Raw genomic sequence first — 15,012 nt, 5'->3', positions numbered from 1 at the left:
TAAAATAAAATGAAATTAGGAATCTAGTGCCTCCATAGCTCTAGCCACGCGGTCGGTGCTCAGCAGGCACGCGGGACGGCACAGCACTAGGTCAAGTGGGCCGGGAAGGTGCCAGTGCAAAGCTGTCTTTACAGCTGAGGCGTCCGCTAACCAGTGTCCAGTGTCCAGAGAAAGAGCATCCCAGGAGCAACAGGTGCAAAGCCTCTGTTCTGGCTTCTGAAGCAGGAAAGTGTGAGAGAGAGGGGAAGAGTCAGGCAGGGGCCAGGCTCTCTCCGGAACTCAGGATGGATAAGGAACTTGGGTTTATTTCAGTGGCGTCCTCCGGAGTCTGGAAACACAAGTACCAAGCTCTCATCTGCCAGGATGGCCCTGAGAGTTGGGAAGGCCAGCAGGGACAGAGGCTCAAACCTCACCTACGTGCTGGCCCTCCCCAGGCTCCCCTCCCGAGGAAATCCCTCACACGTCTTCACTAGTGCCTCATCTTCTCCCCATTTGTCTCCCTCTCTAGGATATGGCATCAGCACTAAATTGTGGGATCACTTCTTCCACACCCTTATACCGGAAGAACCCCACCTGAAGATGCAATGACAACTCCCAGCCCCACCGTCCTGCCCTCAGCCCAGCCGTGGCCCCTGCCCCACCCCACCCCCATCCAGACCCTGCAAAGAAGGTTTGCTTGGCCAGGGAGGACAGCCTTTGTCAGGCTTTTGTGCTTGGTGGGGGTGCTGGGGAGAGCAGAAAGACTGGGACTGACCCTGAGACTGCCCTCCTGACCCACCAAGTAGCTCTCAGGGACTAGCTCTTTCTTGGAGCATCCCGGCCTCTCCACTTAGCATCCCTGCCCTGAGCCTGAGCCCACGGGGCTGCTCCGGGCCCTGGCCAATGGGGACTTTCCCGAGGGGAATGAAGGAAACTGACCTCTGGGGTCAAGCCTGTGTCCCACCTGTGTCTTAGCACCTTGGACTCCCTAGGACATATGCCCCCCACATGGTGGAGTGCAAAGAGCGGGTCTGCAGGGCCTGTGACCCTTGTCTTCCTCACCTTCCCTTCCTGGGGAGGGTTTGGTGGCTCTTGCTGTTCTCCTGATGCGTGGAGAACACTGAGGTGGATGAAGGGCTCTCACAAGAAGAGACAACATGATGCCTCCCACAGGCCACCTCCAGTTCCGGGGGCAGTGCCTTTGTCCCCTGCCAATCACAAATGCCAGCTGTAGCACCAGATGCCTCAGGCTGCAACTCATCCAGCACCCACAGGCACGGTCCTCACCTGACTGTGCAGATGGGCCGGGGGGTAGCTGGCGTGGCCTCCAAGGTGATGGGAGCCCAGGCCCCTTTCTTTAGGAACCACCAGCTTCTCTACCCCTCCTCCTGCCTGCCTTCAGAATCACAAAGCTTTTCCCCAAGGGAGGCTAAAGAGGCCTCTGTGTGGGTAGGAGCCCCACCCCATGTCTGGCCATTCTTGACCTCCACCTGGCATAGGTGGGCCTCTACCCCCCTCACTCAGGACCCTTCCAGCTAGTGCCTCCTTACACCAAGGGGCCTTCATGCGGTGCCTTATCTCCCTCCCCTTTGGCTTCCCTGCACCACCCCCAGCAGATGAGGTTCCCGCCCCTTCTTCCTCATAACCAAAACCCTCACTGCTCATTCGAGAGTCTTATTTATAAACCATATAGATGCCCTTAGTCTGGCCCCAGACCCAGTAGCTGCCCAGACTGCCCTATCTAATCCTACATGTCAGGCTTATGTAAAAAATTTTGTCCTGTTCCTGTTCCCTTCTTACCCTCAAGCCGTTACTACTTGAAATTTTCTGAAAACTTGTGGAGCGTAAAGGCTAAAGAGAAGCAGTGTGAGGGATCTTGTGATTTGTACTGTTTACTGTGGAGTTATTTAAAGATTTCAGAATAAATATGCAAACTACAATTGTGAAATAAAGGTGTAAATAAATTGTATATTTTGAAAAATAAAAACGCTGAAAAAGAAAATCAACGAAGGTTTGTTGCTCTTGTTGATGGTGCCTCACCGGACCTTCATAGCTGGGGGAGGGGCGGCCAGGTGGGGGGATGGGCGTGGCTGGCCCAGCCGTGAGAGAGCATTTATTTTATCACTGACCAGGCAGTGTAGACTTGCAGGAGCAATGTGAAGATGAAAAGCTTATCAAGTCTTATCTTCTTATGCGGTCTTATTACTTTTAAAATTCTCCGCAGACCACACCTCCCCTCACTGCTGGTGCCTGGGGTGGAGGTTGGAGGGTTGTCACTCCCACCAACCGCGGGGGATATCGTTTCTTCTGGGATTTATCAGACCCCAACTGAGATTCCAATGGACTTTTCCAAAACAAAGGGGGAAGGCTGTAACAACAAATGCCCACAGTGGGAACTAGAAAATCAGGCTAGCTCAGGGCAGATAAAAGAGTTTCTCAAGAGGTCTTCTCACCCACATCAGTTCCCACCTGGGGAACCTGTCCTCAACACTCAGTGTCTAATTCGATCGGACTGGCGGCGGTGGACTGGATTTGCAGAGGCAGAACCGGAAGTGGAAGCGGAAGAGGAAGAGGAAGGACGCTGATGTTGGTGAGGCTCTGGCAACCCGGAAGAAGTCCAGGCGTCTGCTGCCTGTCCCTGCTCCAGCTGCTACGCGGTGGCTTTATCCGTGTGGCTCCCAGCCTGTGATGCGTGTGACCTATCCGAGCCACCCAACCCACAAACACCTGGAATCAGGCCCGTGCAAGCGGCAGAAATCACAACCTCCACTTCCTGGGAGGTGCCAGAAATCTGACCACGGAACATCGCCCCCAAAGGATAGGAAGAAACAAAAAGGAGGAGCAAAGGAAGAGATTCACTAGGTGTAAATGGGCAAGTCCACCAGAGAAAAGTCTAAGGTGAGCAAGTTTGAGCAAAAAAAAAAAATTATTAAAACAACAACAACAATTTACGTAAAAAGGTTGAAACAGAGCAAGTAAGAAACACCAAAATCCAAATGAGTTTGTAGCATGGTGATAAGAAGATTTAGAGGGAAAAAACCGTGAAACCGAGCCAATCTAGTAATGAAAAGTTCTACTCCGTGAACATTGGACAGATTCCCCCAGAGCTTCTTGTTATGCCCATTAGAACTTCCCAGGGGGTTAGGAATTTCCACAGAGCCTTTGGAAGACAGCCTCACTGTACAGAAAAGCATGTAAGTGCCATGAGGCCATTAACCTCAGCAAGGTGGCACTCACAGTGCATTCCCTACTGCGTGACCGTCTAGTAGAGTCTGGGGATTTTATCATCAAGTGCAAGAGACATAAGTAAGAGTCAAAGACATGATCAAAATGCCAGCACAGTTAGCATGATGGGAAAGTCTGGAACTCATGGCACATGATTATGTTTCTTGTTTGTTTTTGTATGTGTGTGGCTTTTCGTTAAGATTTATTTGCTTTATAGAGAGAGGAAGCCCATGGATGCACGGGGCGGGGGCAGAGGGACAGAGAAAGGAGGAGAAGCAGACTCCCCACTGAGCGGGGATCCTGATGTGGCTGGATCTCCTGGTCTCACGACCCTGAGACCCTGACCTGAGCCAAAGTCAAGAGTTGGACACTCCACTGACTGAGCCACCAGGCGCCCCTGATTATGTTTATTTCTATAGTGAGAGAAGACTCACAAATCATCAAGAAAGTTTAATGTTTGCTCGGGCAAAGGGCCATTTAAATTCTGGTTGGTGTAAATATCCAGGCTGACTGACTCTCAGGGATCCTCGAAATTTACCTTACTTGATTCTGTCACAACAGCCCAGCTGCCCTGGCAGACGACAGGCCCATGGCCATTACGTTTATTTCTGGCACTGTGTTTGTACTTCCCGATATGCTGTCTTTGGGTGTTTCTTGGCTGACCTGAAGAACTGCCCTCTTAACTCCACTCTGTTCCGTTGCTCATTGGTTCTGGCGTCTGATCTCTGCCTTTGAACTTTGTACCATTTCTAATTGTGCCCAGCACAATGCTCAACTTGTAACAGGCCTCAATAAATGTTAGTCTTGTCTCTGTCAGATCTCTGGCAGGTGACATTGTTTGATAGATGCTTCTGCACCTCTTCCCTGGCCTCTGCTGCCCTCTGGTGACAGCATGAGGCTCTGCCCCTTATGACCGCCCTCACAGTGACTGCTTTGAAATCAGATGTCTATGGTTGTAAAATTCCAGCACTTTTCCACTTTACCTGTTCTCTTGACTTACTGTTTTGACTTGTTGACCGTTTTTGAGGGAAATCTGGAACTATGGGCATGAATTTCCGGTTCTAATTTTCCAGGAAGATATGATGGTTGCAGAAATTCGACTGGAGCTTTCATTACAGTGAGCTGATAATAGCACAACGAATAACTTTTATCTACTAAGGATGCTACAAGTTGAATGTGAAATTTGGAAAATGCCAGAACTCTCATCTTCACTCCATCCCAGATACCTTATAAGTTTGTAGCAGGGAGAAAGAAGAAATTATTTAAAAAGAAGAAGGTGCAGGAAGGGGAAGGGAAAGAAGCGGAGGAGGAGAAGGAGAAGAAGAGGGAGGAGGGGAAGGAGGAGACGAAAGAGAAGAAGAAATCCTGTTTTAGCAAAAGCATAAAGGTGAGATCCGGTTTTCATTTAGGTTGACCCTAAAATGAGAACATGGATATAGTAGTTAATTCGGAAGACAATTTCAGAAATCATGAGAAATTGGGAAGGATTAGAAAGGGAAAGTGGGGGGCCATATAAGGATGAGTATGTGAGGTTCTCATGCAGATGATTCTGCAGGGGCGTCCTGAGACGCAGACAGAATACCTACCAGGATTGTCCACCTAAAGGACAAGAGGCTGGAACATTTATCGACCAGCTTCCTCTCCTCTTGGTTGAGGATTGTACTCAGGGGTGTCAGCTCCCTCCTCACATATGAGCTGTCCAGGTGTGCAAGCCGACCAGAGTCTTTGGCTTTGACACAGGTCCTGGAGCAAAAGCAGAAAGATGGCTATGTGCACTCAAAGTGGGGTGCAGTCGGGATAAGGTGAGTGAGAGCTTGCTTGGAAATATCCACGAGAACTGTGGCCGAAATCAAAGCTGAGGCCGTGTTCAGAAAGAACCTTCCCCCACAACTGAAGTGAAGACCAGAGGAGGACAGAAGGGATATGACCAGGATCACCATACGTATCTGACACAGAGCCAAAGGGCTGTATTGTCGACACGAGAGTGAACCAGCAATAAACCCACCTTCCCCGGGCATCGCCTGCATGGTGAGGAGAAAGGGGAACGTAGAACCACAGGCATAGCCCTTACGGAGGTCCGAAGCCTGAATTTATGCAAACCGTGTGGTCCCAGACACCTCAAGTCAAAAATTTAGTGTAAAGTATGCCTGACTGGTGAGACCTCAAGGCTCTCAGAAGAAGGATTTACAAATTTCTGTGGAGAAATGTAACGTCAGTCAGGCCTCCAAAAACTCCCACAGATGAAATTCCAAGGACTATAAACTCACAGTAAAAACAAAACAAAACACACAAGGAAAAAAGGCACCATGAGTAAAAGCTGATAGAAATAAGATGCCACGGAAACGCACTCACGAAGACATCACACACTGGTATCATGAGATGTGCTAGTTATTTTCCATTTGTTCTCCACATTCACTGTGCATCTTTCCCCAGCCCACTCTGTACCCTCTGTGAGCTGCACTGCTGTGTTCTTTGCTTATCGGCTGCAAGTAGAGGTAGCTGAAGGTACTGGCAGGATGGAGAGGAGCGGAATCCAGGTATTCACTCCTACAGCTCTGCCGTTTTCTTCAGCAATGTTTCGGACTTTTCGGTGTACAAGTTTTTTTCACCCATTTGGTCACGTTTAATCCTACTTTATTCTTTTGGCTGCTATTGTAAATGGAATTGTTTTCTTAATTTCCATTTTGTATTTTTCATGACTGATTTCTAGAAACACAGCTGATTTTTGTGTTAGTCTTATGTCTTGCAACTCTGATGAATTCATTTTTAGCTCTAGTAAAACATATTTTATGGATTCTTTGAGTTTTCTTTGTGCAAGATTATGCCATCTGTGAACAGAGATAGTTTTACATCTCCTTATCCAATTTGGATGTCTTTATTTTTTCTTGACTAATTGGTCTGGGTAGAACTTCTGGTAAAATGTTGAATAGCGGTGGCGAGTATGAGCATCCTTGTCTTGTTTCTGATCTTAGAGGGAAAGCATCCAGGCTTTCACCATTAGGTATGATGTCAGCTGTGGGTTTTTCATAAATGTCCTTGATCACAGTAAGGAAGTTCCTTTCTATTCATGTTTCCATCATGAAAGGGTGATGAGTTTTGTCAGATAATTTTCTGCCTCAGCTGAGATGACCTTGTGGATTTTTCCCCCTTTGTTCTATCAATGTAGTGTATTCCATTGATTTTATGTGTTGAACCAGGCTTGCATTTCTAGAATAAATCCCATTTGGTCACAGTATATAATCCTTTAATATGTTCTGGAATTCAGTTTTTAAATTTTTTGAAGAGTCTTGCATCTGTATTCATCAATGACATTGGTTTGTAGTTTTTTCTTGTGGTGTCTTTTTGTTGTTGTTGTTGAAGATTTTATTTATTGGACAGAGAGAGACACAGCGAGAGAGGGAACATCAGCAGGGGGAGCGGGTGAGGGAGAAGCAGGCTTCCTGCTGATCAGGGAGCCTGATGCGGGGCTCGATCCCAGGACCCTGGGATCATGACCTCAGCCGAAGGCAGACGCCTAACGACTGAGCCGCCCAGGAGCCCCTCTTGTGGTGTCTTTGTCTAGCTTTGGTATCAGGGTAAGGCTGGCCTCCTAAAATGGGTTGGAAAGTATGCTCTCCTTTTCTATTTTTGGGAGAGTTTGAGAAGGATTGCTGTTAATTTTTTTTTAGATTTATTTTATTTATTTGAGAGAGAGAATGAAAATAGGGGGAGGGGCAGAGGGAATAGGAGGGAGAGAATCCCAAGCAGACTCCCCACTGAGCGTGGAGCCTGACACAGAGCTTGACCCTATGGATGACCCCAAGATCATGACCTGAGCCGAAACCAAGAGTCAGGTGCTCAACCCACTGAGCCACCCAGGCATCCCCTGTTAATTCATTTTTAAATGTTTGGTACAATTCACTGGTGAAATCATCTGACATGGACTTCTCTTTGTTGAATGGGTTTTGATTGCTGATTCAATCACTTTACTTTTTAGAGGTCTGTTCAGATTTTGGACTCCTTCTTCAGTCCTTTAGGAAATTTGTGTGTGTCTAGGAACCTGTCTCATCTAGGTCATCTAATTGGTTGGCATACACTTATTCATAGTATTACAGTACTTCCATTTCTTTTATTTTTAATTGTGGAAAGAACATTTAACATGAGATCTACCCTTTTGACAAGTTTTTAAGTGTTCAACATGTTACTGTGACTGTAGGTACACTGTCGTACAGCAATCTCTAGGGCTTCTTCATCTTACCTGACAGAAACTTTACGTCCCTTAATGAGTAACTTCCCATTTCCCCCTTACCCCAGCCCCCGGCAACCACTGTTCCACTCTCTGATCCTATGAATTTGACTATTTTAGATACCTCATATAAATGGGGTCCTACAGCATTTGTCTTTCTGTCTGGCTTATTTCACTTAGCTCAAGGTTCATCCATGCTGGTACATGTTGCAGAATTGCCATCTTTTTAAGGCCAAATAGCATTCCATTGTAAGTATATACATTTTTTTCTTTATTCATTCATCTGTCAATAGACATTTAAGGTTTTTTCTTAATGGTGTCTTTAGGATTTTCTATATGTAAGATCATGCCATCTGCAAACAGGGACAGCTTTACTTCTTCCTTTCCCATTTGGATGCCTTTTATTTCTTTTTCTTGCCTTACTGCTCCAGCTAGGATTTCCGTTATTATGTTGAATAGAAGTGGTGAGAGTGGGCATCCTTGCTTTATTCCTGGGAAAAGCTTTCAGTTTCTCACCATTGAGTCTGATGTTAGCTGTGGGCTTGTCATATTTGGTCTTTATTAAGTTGATATAATTTCCTTCTCTATATAGTTTGTTGAGAGTTTTTATCATGAAAGAATGTTGAATTTTATGAAATGTTTTTTTCTGCATCTATTGAGAAGATCATGCGTTTTTATCTTTTATTCTGTTAATGTGATGTATCACATTGATTTTCAAATGTTGAACCATTCTTGCATCCCAGGAATAAATTCCACTTGGTCATGCTGTATGATCCTTTTCATGTGCTGTTGGATTTGATTTGCTAATATTTTATTGAGGGATTTTACATCTATATTCATCAAGGATATTGTGTCTAGTTTTCTTGTGGTATCATTGGCTCTGGTTTCAGTGTAATGTGGCCTCAAAAAATGAGTTTGTAAGTGTTCTCATTCAATTTTTCACAACAATTTGAGAAGGATTGGTGTTAATTCTTTAAACATTTGGTAGAATTCATCAGCGAAGCCATCTGGCCCTGAACTTTTCTTTGTTGGGCGGTTTTTAATTACCGAGTCAATCTCCATATTAGTTATAGATCTGTTCAGACTTTGTATTTCTTCATGACTTAGTCTTGAAGTCTTAAGTTGTATGTTCCTAGGAATGTATTTATTTCTTCCGGGTCATCTAGGTTATTGGCATATAGTTGCTTAGTCTCTTATGATCTTTCTATTTCTGTAATATCAGTTATAATGTCTTTCATTTGTGATTTTATTTATTTGACTCTTCTCTCTTTTTTTCTTAGTCTAAGGGTTTGTCAATTTTGTTTACCTTTTCTTTAAAAAAAAACAGCTTTTGGTTTCATCGATTTTTTTCTATTTTCTCTCTTTCTTCCTTCCTCCCTTCCTCCCTCCCTCCCTTCCTTCCTTTCTTCCTTTCCTTTCCTTTTTTCTTTTCTTTCTTCTTTTCTTTTCTTTTTTCTTTCAGGTAGGCCTCACGTCCAGCATGGAGCCCAACACAGGGCTTGAACTCAGGATCCTGAGATCAAGACCTGAGCTGAGGTCAAGAGTCAGACACTTAGCTGACTGAGCCACCCAGATCCCCCTTTTTCTATTATTTTTCTATTTTCTATTTCATTTCTTTCTACTCTAATATTTATTTCCGTTCTTCTGCCAACTGTGGCTTTATTTGTTGTTCTTTTTCTAGTTCCTTGAGGTGTAAAACTAGGTTATTTGAGCTTTTTTTTAAATGTATGTATCACTATGAACTTCTCTTTATTTTTAATTCTTTTAAAGATTGTATTTATTTATTTGTCAGAGAGACAGACAGAGAGAGAGCACAAGCAGGGGGAGCAGTAGGCACAGGGAGAAGCAGGCTCCCTGCTGAGCAGAGAGCCCAATGCAGGGCTCCATCCCAGGGCCCTGAGATCATGACCTGAGCCGAAGGCAGACGCTTAACCCACTGAGCCACCCAGGCGTCCCCGAACTTCCCTTTTAGTACTGCTTTTTCTGTGTCCCATAAGTTTAGGTATGTTGTGTTTCATTTTCATTTGTCTCAAGGTATTTTGTAGTTTTCTTTTGATTTGATTTCTTCTTGGACACAATGGTTGTTCAAGAGTTGTTTAATTTCCACATATATGTGAATTTTCCGGTTTCCCTTCAGCTACTGATTTCTGGTTTCATTCCGCTGTGGTCAGAAAAGATACTTGGTATGATTTCAATCTTCTTGAATTTGTTAAGGCTTTTTATGACCTAACGTGTGATTTTTCCTGCGCAGAACAGAAACTGCCTCTTGCTCCACAGCTTCAAGCTCCAGACCTCCCCACGGAATCTGGTGGAGGTAGTCTCCACTGAGACCACAGCCTTGCTTAGCTTTCTTTTTTCCCTCTGTCCTGTCTTAACTTCTGTCCTGAGAGCCTTCCTTCCATGAATCACATGTACCTGAATTTCTTTCTCGGATTCTGTTTCTAGCGAACCTCAGATCAGAAGAAAACCTGACACAATAGACGAACAATAAATGAACAAACACCACAGACATCCTCCGCCTCCGCTTTCCCAACCCCAACTGCCATCCGATTCTGTCCTTTCAGAGGAAAACAGCCCGAAGGTAAATGAATGACATCACTTAGACTTTTCTAGCTGGAAACACAGCTAGCTTTAGAAAAACACGTCTCATGCTATCAAAGAAAGCTGAGCACTGACCTAAGAGGGGGTCACACGCTCACACCCCCACCCCCATATTTTCAAGCACACAAAAGCAGTCACGGAACCTTTTCTCCAGCTCTCCAGTGTTTTTGCTCATCCAGTCCTTCCCATACTGTATTCTGGGTGTAATAGTTCTCTGGACCTTATTCCTTTCTGAGTCCCCAGCCCTCGGCACTGGTGAGCGCTCTATACATAGTTACTGAGTGAATTTGGGAAAGTGTGGAAAAGGCAGGAGGAAGGAAGAAGCCTTCGCTCGGAACCGCCGAGAAAGGGGTTCTAGGGAGCCAGGGCACCGTGAGCCTGGCGGTTGGCAGCGAACAACGTGGAAAGCGCGGGGGAGGCTTGTGAGACCTCCCTGCCCACATCCCAGCTAAGGACGCCGTCCGATCGGCAGGCCTGGGTGGGCGGGGCCACGCGTGTGGGGGTGGGGTTCAGGCCCAGGGTGCTGCCCCTGGGTTCGCTTCGCTGGGAAAAGACCAGCGAGAGCGCCGAGCTCTAGAACCCGCCCGAGCGCAGAGCGCAGGGCACCCAGGGAAGGAGGCGCCGGGACTGGATCCTCGCGCTTGGCCCCGCGCGGTCGGAGCGGCGGGAGGCGTCTTCCCGGAACTGTGCACGGGACGGATCGGACGCCCTCGGGAGGGACGAGGGTGAGTCGCGGGGCTGGCCCGGAGCGTCCGCGGTCCCCGGAGGCGGCTGGGCAGGGAGGCTGCAGCCGGATCCTGGGGAGCGAGGGAAGGACGCGGGGTGGGAAGTGGGGGTGACCCATAGCCCCATTTCTGGGAACTCGGGACCGACTTGGTATCCTTTCCTCCGCGCGGATGCAGGAGCTGCCTGCTGTGGCCAGGGAAGGCGCAGAACAGAACGGGGGATGGGGAGTGGGGGCGGAGGAGGCGGCGCCTGGGGAAATCGTCCAAGCAGAAGCAGTCAGACGAACTCCAGGTTGTCAGTGGGAAATAGACGTTCCAATTCCTAACCATGAGTGCCATCTTCCTTTTCGGGGGCCCGTTTTATTTATTTATTTAAAGTGGGCTCGACGCCCAGCCTGAGCCCAAGGCGGGCTTGAACTCATGACCTTGAGACCAAGGGTCAGATGCTTAACTGAATGAGCCACTAGGCACCCCTCTGGGGCCCATTTAAGGCACGAGGAGACTATTCATCCTTAAAGGGCTGTCCGATACCATTGTTTTGGAGGAGAGAAAGAAATGGCATTAGAGTGCTTTATGGGTTTATATTGTTACTACCCATTTAGGATTTTTCACTTTTAAAATTGGTAACTTTTTCCTTTATTGTTTTACTACAAGTAACATAAACATGTTCTTGTTAGGGTCGTTAGCAGTTTTACTTATTATAAATAGCCCTGCAATAAACAGTATATACACATACACATGCTTTTTCACAGAGCAAATTCCTAGAAATTCACATTGTTGAGTCAAAGTATATATGTGTATGCCCTTTCATCTTTCTGATATCTTTATAATGTACTTAATAAGCCCTAAATAATTTTAGTTATATTTTAGTTATTACAATTTTTTAAAAGATTTTTTTTAAGTAATCTCTGCACCCAACTTGGGGCTCAAACCCGCAGCCCTGAGACTAAGAGTTGCATGCTCTACCAACTGAGCCAGCCAGGCACCCCTCTCCCTCTGCTCTCCTCCGCCCGCCCCCTCCTCGTGTTCTCTATCTCACTCACTCTCTCAAATAAATAAATAATCTTTTTTAAAAAGGTGACTTAGATACAAAATATTAAAACACGTTAAAAACCGTAATAACTAGGGGTGCCTAGTGCTGTCCTGGGAGCTTTGTTCTTCAATGTGAGCACTGCCTGAGCTGGTCTGTAGGGTCCCTGGAAGCTCTTAGTTCTTCATTACTTTGAGTCCTTAGTTCTGATTCCCGCCCTCGGCTTCCAGAGAGATGTGTGAGTACCAGAACAACTTTTTAAGCCTACCATCCTATTGTTTTCACGCCAGGCTGTGATTCTAAGAAGTTTTGCCACCTGGCATCCATGGCCCAGCACCAGGAGCCCCTGGGTGATGATTGCCCTTCACAGCTGCAGGAAATCGTTGGTGATCAAAATCGTGAGCGACGCAGATTGTTGTCTTAAGCCACCAAGTGTTGGGATGAACGGCTGCACACGGTAGTAACTGAGCAAACGCTGTTCAAGCCTTCCTCTAGCCTTTAGACATGGGTACGAACACTTCATTTGGATACAGCTGGCCTTGTATCTCAGACCTAAACCTGATTTCCACTATCAGGTCCCAGAGCTCTCCTACCAGAGATCGCAAATTCTGGTTGTCTGAAGTGTCTAGGGGGAGATCTAAATGAGTGAGCTGAGCCTGGAAGGGACTTCAGTGAGCAGATGAACTTGGTGAAAAAGACAGCCTCCACTTTGCTCCAGCCTATTTTTATCACATAGGAATGGGATTCCAATGTTTCCAGAGCTTTCTATTTTGCCAAAAAAAAAAGAGTGAAAATTCATATTTTTCTGTAAATTGTTCATCTTTTTAAAGGTTGGCATCTAAAAATTATTCTAATGTTGCAGAGGACAGACACAGTATGTTAGCCTAGGAGCTCTCAAATTTTAAACCCTGCCAGACTCAGATGCGTGTCTCTTGTGCCTCCTGCATGTGGCCCATTTGTTCCGAAATTTCTACACTTTTGCTCATGGCGTATGCTTTATCTAGGGTACACTAACACTTACCTCTGCATGTTGCTTTTTTACCCCAGAACTCGTCCCAACTCATTCAACATTAGACGTGCTGGGCATTGTTCCAATCACTGAAGAAACAACAGACAAAACACATTTGGAGCTTATATTCTATTTTAGTAATCATCTCTGGGGGAAAAAATTGTGACTGATTTCTATTTTTTCTTTTACCTTTTACTTATTCTTGATTTTTTAAAAACCTAGAACATATTTTTTCTGTAAATAAAAACATGGAGAAAAGTAAATTAATCTCTTTGGGGTGCCTGGGTGGCTCAGTCGGTTAAGTGTCTGACTCTTGATCTCAGCTGAGGTCTTGATCTCAGGGTCCTGAGTTCAAGCCCCGTGCTGGGCTCCAGGCTGGGCGTGGAGCCTGCTTTAAAGACAAATTATTCTTTTCTAGAGCTTTTCAGGTACTACTATTTTCATCTTTAAAACCCTTTGTTGTCTTTGCTGTAGGAGTGCAACAAAAATCTTTCTTGTAGCTTTACTATTTGTACTCTGGCAGACCCACAGACAGAGGTGAATTTACTGTGAAACTAATAAACCTTAATATTCAGGGTCCTTCTCTTGCACAGACTATCTTCGAAGGCCCTGTACCTAATTTTCTTCTCCAACATTATTTATGAAAAATTTCAAATACCCGGAAAAGTCAGTGAGGAGAGTTATACTCTGAATACCTGTGTACCCATCACCTAAACTCTACAACTGGCAATGTACTATATTTAGCATATACTTACCCATATATCCATGCCCCTTTCTACCCTTTAATCCATCTTTTTTTTTTTTTTATGAGAGAGAGAGCGAGCGAGCATGGGCACACGTGAGTGGCAGGGGGTAGGGGCAGGGGAGAGGAGGTGGGTGAGCAAAGGGAGAGGGAGAGAGAGAATCTTAAGCAGTCTCCACGCCCAGCACGGAGCCAGTCACGGGGCTCAGTCTCACAACGCTGAGATCATGACTGGAGCCAAAACCAAGAGTTGGACACTTAACCAACTAAGCCACCCAGGTGCCTATTTTTATGCATTTAAAAGAAAATATCAGACATCACTACATTTTGTTTCTAAGCACTTCAGCATTTCTATCATTCAATAATTGTTTATGGGTTTGGGGGGTGGGCAGGTAAATTTTCCATGTTGTGAAAGGCACAAATCTTAAATATATGACTTGATGAGTTTTGACAAATGTATACACATGAGTAATCCAAACTCCATCAAGATAATAAACATTATCATCATGCCAGAAAATTCTGTTATGCCCATACAATCCCCTCCTGCCCCACAATTCTGATTTTTGAGGTAGAATTGTTACACAATAAGCTATCATACTTAAAGTGTGCGATTTGGTAAGTTTTGATGTGTGTGTATTACCACCACAATGAACATAGTAAATATATCCATCAACTCCGAAAGTGTCCTCACACTCCTTTACAATCGCTGCCTTCTACTGCCCCCACCCCCTTGGCAACCACTGACGTGCTTTCTTTTTTTTTTTTTTTTAAAGATTTTATTTATTTATTTGACAGAGATAGAGACAGCCAGCGAGAGAGGGAACACAAGCAGGGGGAGTGGGAGAGGAAGAAGCAGGCTCCCAGCGGAGGAGCCCGATGTGGGGCTCGATCCCATAACGCCGGGATCACGCCCTGAGCCGAAGGCAGACGCTTAACCGCTGTGCCACCCAGGCGCCCCTGCTTTCTGTCACTGTAGATTAGTAGCTGATCATATGGTAGGGGTACATTTACCTTTTTAAGAAACTGTCAGATTGTTTTTGCAGAATGGTTGTGCCATTTTCCATTCCACCGGCAGTGTATGAGAGTTCTAGTTCCTCTGTACCCTTGCCAACATTTGGTATGGCCAGGCTTTTTAATTTTGGCAATTTTAATAAATACATTATGAGTGCTATCTCACTGAGACTTTAATCTGCATCTCCTTAATGATTAATAATAATGTTGAGTATCCTTTCAATTGATTTGTTATCTATACATCTTCTTTGGTGAAGTGTCTGTTCAAATCCTTTGCCCATATTTTATTTTTTTGTATTTTTAAAGATTTTATTTATTTAATTATTTATTTATTTATGAGAGGGAGAGCGAGAGCATGAGTCAGGAGAGGAGCAGAGGGAGAAGCAGGCTCCCGGCTGAGCAGGGAGCCTGATACCAGACTCGACCCCAGAACCCTGGGATCATGACCTGAGCCAAAGGCAGATG

At 45.5% G+C, this 15,012-nt stretch overlaps 1 protein-coding gene across 1 annotated transcript in view; it reads left to right on the top strand.

The window, feature by feature from the left end:
• Positions 1–1,969, top strand: part of FA2H (fatty acid 2-hydroxylase) — a 49,185-nt gene extending 47,216 nt beyond the window's left edge. Inside the window, exon 7 of the mRNA XM_040633583.1 lies at positions 509–1,969. Within this exon, the coding sequence (XP_040489517.1) occupies positions 509–588 (80 nt within the window). The 3' untranslated portion in view covers positions 589–1,969. The remainder of the gene's footprint in view (positions 1–508) is intronic.
• Positions 1,970–15,012: the final 13,043 nt, after the last annotated feature.

This window comes from Ursus maritimus, unplaced genomic scaffold (genome assembly GCF_017311325.1).
Source record: "Ursus maritimus isolate PB19 unplaced genomic scaffold, ASM1731132v1 scaffold_19, whole genome shotgun sequence".
NCBI lineage: Eukaryota > Metazoa > Chordata > Mammalia > Carnivora > Ursidae > Ursus > Ursus maritimus.
Note: the sequence above shows the minus strand (reverse complement) of the source record. Positions and strands in the feature narration are given on the sequence as shown.